Below are 9,463 nucleotides of genomic sequence, written 5' to 3'. Positions count from 1 at the left end.
CCTGCCCTTGCACACTGACATCGCCCAGCAGGGGCAGGGCTCAGGTCTGCAGCTGCCCTACCCCCTGATGAAAAGCCACCTCTGGGCTCCTTTGCACCTGAAATGCTCAGTTGCAAAGGCTTAAGGACAGCACAGAAGGATTGTGGACTCTTGCTCTCTGAGGTCTGACTAGATATGGCCTGTGGCTTTGGGGCCCAAAGGCGAGGTCTCCTGGTATGAATGGCTTCTAAGTTCTGTCTGGATCCAGGCACTTTGGGTTCCAGGAGGCTCGACAGGATCAAAGTGAAAAGCACGTATGGGATGGGGGTGGTGGCTCATGCCTGTAATTCCAGCACTTTGTGGGTGCTGATGCAGGAGGAAGGCTTAAGGCCAGGAGTTTGAAATCAGCCTGGGCAACATAGTGAGACCCTGTTTCTACAAAAAGTTTTTAAAAATTAGCTGATAATATGTTAGTTTGTAAGTAGGGAGAAAATTATTTAAAAAACTAGCTGGGCTTGCTGGTGAACGCCTGTAGTCCTAGCTACTTGAGAGGCTGAGGCAAGAGGGTGGCTTGAACCCATGAGTTCAAGGCTGCAGTGAGCTATGATTGTGCCACTGGTAGCAGAGTCCTTGTTGGCCCTGTTCACTTCCGTGTCCCCAGTGCTGAGGACAGAACAGATGCTCAATCACTATGTGCTGAATGAATGAATGAGGTAGGAATTACTGGCCATTTGGGAACTGAAGAGGTTGACATTTAATAAGTTAGGAGTCAAATCCAGAGTGGAGGCTCACCCATGACTCCATCTGCCAAACCTGGGGACATTCAAGGGTGGATTCAGTGCCTGCTGTCCCTGCCCAGAGCAGAGCCCAATTCTGTAACACATCATTCTTCATGCATGGATTTGTTTTGACCCCAGTTGAATCAGGACAGCCATCAAACGCCCCACAACCCCTTAGGGGACAGTCAAAGTTGTCAAAGATCATCCTCAAACTAGTAAAAACAAACAAGATCAAATTCTTTCTCTGAACTTAAAAAATTACTTTTATTTTAGGAACCAATAAAATTATGGCAAATATTTACAAATAATTATCTCACATAAAGGTTACATAAAATCAATTCTTCACAAGTAACAGCCACTCATGAAAGGACACACAGATATTGAAACTACGCCAATCTTATTGCATGTTTCTCCAACTAATCTAAAATAAAGGTGTTGCAGTCAACCATTTAACTTAAAAGGAAGCCACAAATCTCAGGTTTGACGAGAAAAAAAAGTAAAAAAAAATTAAACCAAAACCCCACCCCTGTTTTCTCCCAAGTCCCACCCCTAGCCCTGCCCTCCTCCCCAAAAAAGAAAAATATGTCCAACATCTTTGGCAAATTGGCACTGCTGTAATTACATTCAAATATTATTACACACAAAAGCAACACACATCACTAAGAAAAAAACCACCAATATTTCAAGTCAGTTATTTTCTACTAGAAAAAAAGAATACAAAACATACACATTTTTTAAGAAGCATTTTTTTTTCAATCCGTTGGAGACAGATCATCTCCCACTTTCAAAGGCAATTCAATTGTGGTTTTTGTTGGGTTTTTTTGTACTTTTTTTTTTTTTTTTTTTTTTTACAAGTAAGCGTCTATGCAGGCATCACAAACTTTGGCGGAGACAGTAGATATGTATTTCTTTGATGCTGAAAGGTCAGTCCCTAGGACAAAGTCAAATGTCTCAAAGAATAAAAAGCAAAATCCATGTGTTTTCCTGGCAAAGGTTTCCATTTGCAATGTAATCTGTATTTCTACAAATACGCAATGTCCAAGGCCACTAGAGGGTGAAAAACCAGGGCAGCGTCTTCCAGCAGGAGTCAGGGCAAACCCAGAGCCAAAACTCCATCCTCACCCCAACCTTGGAGGCCCAGTAGCTGGGGCTGAGAAGTGGGGCCCAGGTAACACCAGGCCCTCACTGCCTGCCACCCTCTGCTGTGCTGGGGGTTTGGGGGCCAGGGGATGGGCCTGCCTCTTCCTGAGCCCCAGGACAGGCTGCTGCCGGGTCTGCTCACCTTCTCTGACCAAAGTCGAGGAGAGCAGGCAAGAATTGGCACGGGGAGACTCAGTGCTGTTTGAGTTTCGAGTATGTCTGAGGTGTAGGGGAGTGTGTGTGTGTGTGTGTGTGTGTGTATTTACGTGCTCGTGCACATTACAGGGGGGAAGGCCAGATTCTGAGGCTTTGAACTTTTTGCAGTGTTTAAAATAGACTCAGGATTTATTTATTTTCTTTTTAGCTTTATAGCAATTAATTGGCTATTGATTGGTTGGAATGTTCAACTCTCCATTTCCTCAAATACAATAAAATAGTTTCATTAAAATGTATTCATGCTTGAAAAGAAGGGCGCCATTAAATGGTTTCCTCTCTGTTCCACTCCAAGAGAAATGCACCATTTGTAAATCAAAAATCCATCATCCAAAATCACTTGTTCTTAATGATGTTTTTGGAGAAGATGAGGGATGTGGCCACAGGCATGGTGATTTTGGGGACACGAGCGACCAGCAGCCATAGCCACAGGGTCGCAGGGCAGGGGGTGGGGGTCAAGGCAGGTGAGGCTGGTGTGGCCTCCTCCTGGCGTGACTTCCTCCTGCAGGCCTCAGAGTAGGGGAGGGGTGCACGACTGCCAAGTCACCCCCACCCTGCTGTTTTACCTGCTTCTCTCCCTGGGCCCCGATCAGCCACCCGAAGCTGATGGGTGGGTGGGTTTGTGCCTCTGTCTCTCCTGCCACAGGCCAAGTACCCTACCTGAGACGACTCCTTTGAGGCTTCGCTGATTGTCCATCAGTAGATATTAACAGGTAAGCAGATGCATTTTCTCCCTGTGTTGCTCAGGGGTCTAAGATGTGGGAAGAAGAATTTCTGGGCTTTCTGAATGGTGGCTGCATTTACCCATCTTGGAGATGAGCTAAAGGGGACCCCTTGGATTGAAACTCTAGAATGGCAGTGACATGATTCTGAGGTCCCCTTCAATCCTAGGGTGCCCAAGAATGGAGCCTCAGTGCTGAGGAATTACCAGAAAAGGAAAGACAGACTGGTGCCTGCCTGCTCCTGGGCGGCAGCTCATTTCAGAGAAGCTGTTGCCTCATCAGGGGAGCAGGCAGGCAAGGGGCTCACGGCCTGGCCTCTGTGAGGCCCGTCGGGACCTGGTGCCACACAAGGTGCAGCAGAGCTGACAGTGGGGAAGTACACATCAGCACTGTGGTTCCCCCATGAATATGCAAGAGGGAACCCTGAGGTTTGGGGCAACAGGGGACAACAGGGGCAAGGGACTGAAGGGGCTGCTGGGAGGTGGGGCATGCTATGGGCTAGGAGTCATGGCCTGACTGTCCAACTTTCCAATAATGCATTTTATTACCTTTTAAGAAATGTACTTGCCTCGGATCTCTCCGAGGCCAAAAGAACGAAAGAAATAGCTTCCCCAGGAGAGCTGGTGTGTGGCTGGGAACCATCAGAGCAGCCTCTCAATGGGTGACAAGGCCAAGCCTGCAGAACTGGCCTCGTAGTGGGGCCACCGTGGAGCTGGTCTAGCTTGGCGCCCTGTGGGATCCACCCATGCCTGCCTGGGCCTGGCCTGGCTAGGGGCAGAAGCTGGTTTCCACCCTCCCAGGAAGCTGTATCTCAGACTCATTGTGTTCCTAGGGCTGTGTCAGGGTGCTTGGTTGGTTTTTAAGATTTGCTTCCCTGGCTTGGAGCTCAATTCTGGCTGAATGTCATGAGGAGGGGGTGGCTGGAGCCACTGGCTGCCAAGGCTGGACAGTCGTTCTGGGGTGTGACTTCTGGTGAATGGATTTCACCCCTCCGTGCCCTGTGGCCACATCTGAGTCTCTTCCCTGAACATGTGAAAGGCGCCCAAGCAGCACTGACCTCCCCTGAAAACTCAGCAGCTCCCCAGTCCCATCCCCAGTGCCTCTGACCTTCTACCTAATTCTACCTTCAAAGCGCAAGGTTTGCAAGAGCCCAAGATGAGGTGTGGGAGAGTGGCAGGCTCTGGGCGTGCCCGTTTCTGCCCCTGCCTTGCTGGACACCCTGAAGCACACCTCTCACCTCTCTGGGCTCCCATCTCCTCCAAATCTGCAACAAAGGACAGGAGGTGAATAAGAAAGGGGGCAATTGACAGGCATTGGGGCTCACAGGCTGGTGACCAGTGCGTCAGATTTGGCCCATTGACATTTTTCTTTAGGCCGACAGAACATTTTACACGTTTTCATACTTGAATGCCACTCAGGGGGGCAGGCACACTTCTGGGCATCTCAGGCACCACTGCACCATACTGTCTGGTGCCCTGCCCGAGTGGCAAGGTTACACCACCCAATTCACCCAGGAAGCAGTTCATTCAGGGGACTTGAAATTGTGATCTGTGTTTCCAGGGGCTGTGGACATTCTGGTGGCCCTGGCTTGGGCACTCCTGCATACTGTCACAGCCAGGCCTGGAGCTTGTTCCAAAGTGGGAAGGCAAAGAAAGGGAAGTAGGGGACAGCACATGACCCTGGCACCTGGACCCCTGCAGTCAGGGCTGGACCCATGTCCAGGCCTGGTCAGGGATTATGGTGTGGCCTTGAATTGGCTCTGATACCTTCTGAGCCTCAGGGACCGCTGGGAAACAGTCTGGATGAAACCTCAGAAGTGCTGTTGTTGATTTGGTCAAAGACTCTGCAGGTTTCAATGTTCATAGGAAACAAAGCCACCAACCTCCAGGCCCCTAGGTCAGGCCAGCCTCTGGGTCCCTGTTCTTTCTTGCCTTATTGTGAGTCTGGGGGATTTCTAGGGAATGGGGGTGGGGGAGTGTCTAAAGACATACACTCCTGTGCAGGAGCACAACTCGGTGGAGAGAGAATGGGGCCTGGAGATCTGAGAATTTACTTTGCCTCTATCTTGCCATGTGAGCCCCAAATGTCAATTTCCCTGTCTATAAAGTGGGCATCATGCTCGTTGCCCCACAGTGTGGTCAAGGATTGCAAAGCACCGTACAATGTCAGTTATGGAAGGGCTAGCCTCAACGAAGGTGCCTTGGGAAAGGGATGTTGGGTTTGATATATCATCAAATTTTTCTAGGTTGGTGCTAGACTAATGATATGAAAATTTTCATAAAATCCACAATGTCCTTTTCCAAAAGTCAGAGCGGGAACACAGGGCAGAAGGCCCATGGAGAAATGCCCCAGGCCTTCTGCCACGATGCTGGTGAGGCCCCGGACTTGTGTTTTCCATTCAGAATTCTCTGGCATCTCCTCAACGGCTTGTGTCCTTTGGAGCCATCCTCACCAAGCTCCTGGGCAGCTCCGCCGGACTGCGAGGGCGCTGTGAATTGGTGAGAGCGGGCGTGTGTGTGTGTGAGAACATCCGTGTGCATCCGTGTGCGCTTGTGCTTCTGCCTGGCAGCCCAGGAATCAAGTGGTTGTCTCACAAATACAAAACCAATCTGAGGACCAGCAAAGCCTCAGGTGAGAGAGAAAACATATGGGGGGAGCACATTACAGGGCAAGAAGAAGAACAGGATGGGGAGAGAGGGCCACTGTGGGCCAGGTGGGCTTTGCCGAGGAAGGATGCTGCATGCCTCAGGCAGCTGGCTCAGGGGAGGCTGACCTCCTCCCAACAGCCTGGAACCACAAGGACGGCAGGATCCAAAGATGTGGGTACACATCATTCCAAGAGAAGGGTGACAGGGGGCAGAGGCTCAAGAAGCCTATACTGAAGACCCCTGACCCCACCACTTCCTGCTAAATGGAGGGAGGCAGGGAGAGAGGTGTCAGATAACATACCTTCTCCTACCTTACCTGACAGGTGGAGGCTGCGGCCAGCCCACCCTGGCTCCTGGAGGCGGGCTTTGGCCCCAGCTACCTGCCTTCTTTGCCCCGCAGGTTCTGGGCAGGGGCGGGGGTGGGTGTGCCTGCTGTGAGCTCGCTGGGCTCCATCCCTGGCCTAGGTGACCAGGATTCCTTGGCAGTTCTTACAGACTGAGTGTCTAGGGCCTGGGGCCCAGAACCATCTCTCACTGTTCTTACTGTCAACTCTCCTCAGGAATAGGAGATGTGGATAGACCAGGGTGACAGGGAACACCATGGGTTGGGGGTCAGGAGCCCGAGTCCCAGCCCCACCCCTGCCAGTCACTGCTTGAGGACTCCACCTTGCTGAGCCTTAGTTTTCTCTTCTGTTCCACCACCCTGTGGGAGATTTAGGGAACAAAATACTTAGTGGGGGCCAGAGGAAGTCTGCTTTGTCTCCCTGCATGGTCCCGGCCTTCCCCAAGCTGGGCCTCGGTTTCCCACAAGGGAAGTTAGGCTAGGTCTTTTTCCAGACCCTTCTGATTCCCGCCCACCAGGTGTTCTTGTTTCCCACTTGGTCCAAATATTAGCGGGCCTCGGGCCCACCCCCATCTGCTTGCTTGGAAGTGGAGGGCCTGCTCCAAATGATCCTGTCACAGCCCAGCTCCCTGGAGAGAGGAGGGGAAGGAAAGAGCTGTAGGGTGGCCCTACAGGTGACCCTGCTGCACCGAGGCAGCCAAGGCTCAAAGAGGTGCAGGGTTTTGTCGGAGGTCCCACAGCCAAGACACGTGGCCAGGACCAGGACAAGACCTGCCTGGCCTGCTGATCCCAAGTCCAGCCTCTCTCTCCTCAGGCTCTCTACCGTCCTGGTGACATACAGATATGGGGGACACTGTCACCTAAGAAGACCAATCCCCCTCTTATCACTGTCATTCAGCCCAGGTTTGGATAAGGGCTCTACCTGGCTATTCTGAGTTGACAAGAGAGACTATGCAAGGAATTAAGGCCCCAGGTAAAGAGATAGTGGCACCTGGCACCCCCATGTCAAAAATCACTCCCAGGTCACACAGCAACTCCTCAGTGTTTTCCTGCCCCTCCTCCAGCAGGCCTTCCTCTGTCCCCCAGATCTTCCCGACTGGCTTCCTCTGACCACCCTACCCCACAGTGAGTTCTCCAAGCTCCCTCTCCAAGTTCCTGTGGCCCTTGGCCATGGCCCTGACCATCGTGGCCCCTTAGATCAACAGGTGGGCATGCATTGTGCGAAATTAGCCATCTGCCCCAGCCCCAGCACCTCCATGCCCAGCTGCCTGCTAAGCTCCACAAAGGCGGGGAGGGTCTGCCCCGAAAGCATGCTCAGAAGTTCTGGCTGTAGGCTGTTTGTGATCTGGGTGTGGGGGAAAGTCCTCTGTGTTAATTATTGTCTACATCACTGGAACAGGCTTGCCCAGAATCCACTTGCTGGGGTCCTGGAGGGTGGGTGAAGTGTCCGTGACAGGTGTCCAAAGTGACCTGAACCTGGGCATGCCTCAGAAAACACAGTTCCAGGGGCTGAGGGAGTAGGGAGAGCCTCAGGCCTCTCCTTGGCTGGGATCAGATGATCTCCTGCATCCCATCCAGCCCTCACATTCAAAGTCCACAATGTAATCAATACCTCGGATGCCATTCTGCTTCAGAACAGTAGCTGAGGAATCTCCCAGACAGTTTTCTTTGAGTTCTTTGATCTGGAAAAGAGCTGCTCGTACTGCATCAGTCCCAGAGAAATGGAGGCAGGAAGCCAGGACATCTCCCCAAAGTGTGCTCCTCTTGGAGAGAAGCCTCGGGGGAGCCTGCAGCACAACCAGCCCAGTAAGACTCCTTGTGAAGATACTAAAGAAGGAGGGATGAGCAGGAGGCTGGGACCCAAGGGCGGCATCCTCAGTCTCGAGGACAGCTCCGAGCCCACCTGCGAGGGTCACCCAGGGCAGAGAGGATGCTCTGCCACAGGTCTAAGATGTCCGGCGACGCACCAAGAGTGCAAGATGCATCGTGGGTGGAGCAGTCTTCTCAGTCGGACCTTCGGGCCCACAGAAAAGCAAGAAGGTATTTACATGGGTGCTGCTGAAGCAACAAAAGCAAGCTCTTCTTCCCAGGCTGGGGTGGTTACGATGGATGGATAGAGAGCTGGGGGACTGGCAGGCTAGGCTGGGGCTGCGGTTATTTGCAGAACAATCTGTTTGTTTGCAGAGACCCAGTGGCCATCGGGAGAAGCTCATAGATTGGCTTTTAGAAATGGACAAGCGTCCAGAAGTCTAACGGCCCCACCATAGGGCCCCAGAGTCCCTGGAAGAAGAGGGGAGGAGGGGAACTTCAGGCAAGTGGGGGATGCTGGGGGATGGTCTCATGGGCTCATCTGGCTATCTTCAGGAGGGCTGGGCAGCTGTCACCCTCAATGATATGTGCCATCAGTGTTTGGTGCCCGCCCGGCTCCAAGGGTCAGTGACGGTCATAGGCAGTGGCGGCTGCAGGGGGGGCGGCTCCTCGGGCGGCAGCGCTATAATAGTAGGGGGACCCTGGAAGAGACGGGAGAGAGCACTGAGGTCAGATCTGGGGTCCCCTTTCCACCAGTCTCCTCCACTTCTGTCCTTTCTTCCCCTCACCCAGCCCAGGCCACCATCCTCTCTCACCAAGATCTCCGTCCAGTCTGTTCCCCAAATGGCAAGTCCCACCAGGGCCACAATCTGCTCACAAGATTTCGAGGCTCCTCACCATCTAGTGCTGGGGTGGGGAGTCTGGGGCCTATGGGTCCAATCCTCCCAGCTGCCCATTTTAGTGAATAACATTTTACTGGAACACAGTCTTGCCTATGCATTTAGGCATTGCCCATTACTGCTTTACTGCTATTATGACAGAGTTGGGTAGTTGCAACAGAGACACTATGGCCTGCAAAGCCTAAGATATTTACTCTCTGGCTCTTTACAGAAATCATTTGCCAACCCCTGACCTAGAAGATAAAAACATGAAAAGCGTTCCCTTTGTTTGGCCTGCAGGTACTCTATGATCTATCCCCAGCCAGCATCTCTGAATTCATTTCCCTCAGGGAAGGCCCCTCCTGCCCACACTCATATATCATGCTTAAGCTGGACGAAACTCCTTGCAGCTGTCTCGAATATACATAATGCGAACAGATGAGCACATCCTCTGTGCCTGGCCCTGCTAGGGCCTGTGCAGGTATTATCTCATTTAAACCTACGGGGTAGGCACAGTTTAGCTCATGCTAGCATACTCTCCTGCCTCTGGGCCTTTCCCCACAATGTACTTCCTGCCTGGAACTCTTAGCCTGCACCCTCACCCCCTTTTGCTGTCTGTTAAACTTCTATGCCTCTTTCAAATCTCACAGCCCTGTCTCCTCCTCTGGGAAGCCTCCTGCCATGAGCTCACACTCCCCTGTAGTCTGTCCCTATGCTATGATTACTTCTTTCTGCACTTCCCCCATCCCTGGATGGAGGGCCCCAAAAGGCAGAAGCTGGGTTCTGCTCTTCTTGGGAGTCTGTCCCCAGTTCCAGCCTGGAGCTGTATGTGGCACCTGCTTGGCTGGATTGGATGTGTAAACGAACCAACTTTGCTGAGTGAGCAAACAATAGTGAAGACACCCCCTGCCCATTCACTCATTCACTCATTCATTCACCACTCATTTCCTGA

The 9,463-nt window shown here is 52.1% G+C and overlaps 1 protein-coding gene across 2 annotated transcripts in view; it reads right to left on the bottom strand.

The window, feature by feature from the left end:
- Window positions 1-2,213: 2,213 nt before the first annotated feature.
- Window positions 2,214-9,463, bottom strand: part of PAX5 (paired box 5) — a 199,264-nt gene continuing 192,014 nt past the window's right edge. The window contains exon 10 of one of the 2 annotated variants that reach the window (XM_015436980.4): window positions 2,214-8,334. In XM_015436980.4, the coding sequence (XP_015292466.1) occupies window positions 8,258-8,334 (77 nt within the window). In that variant the 3' untranslated portion in view covers window positions 2,214-8,257. The remainder of the gene's footprint in view (window positions 8,335-9,463) is intronic. The other variant, XM_005581286.5, reaches the window with a different exon arrangement.

This window comes from Macaca fascicularis, chromosome 15 (genome assembly GCF_037993035.2).
Source record: "Macaca fascicularis isolate 582-1 chromosome 15, T2T-MFA8v1.1".
Lineage (NCBI taxonomy): Eukaryota > Metazoa > Chordata > Mammalia > Primates > Cercopithecidae > Macaca > Macaca fascicularis.
This window is presented reverse-complemented; position numbering and strand designations above follow the sequence as displayed.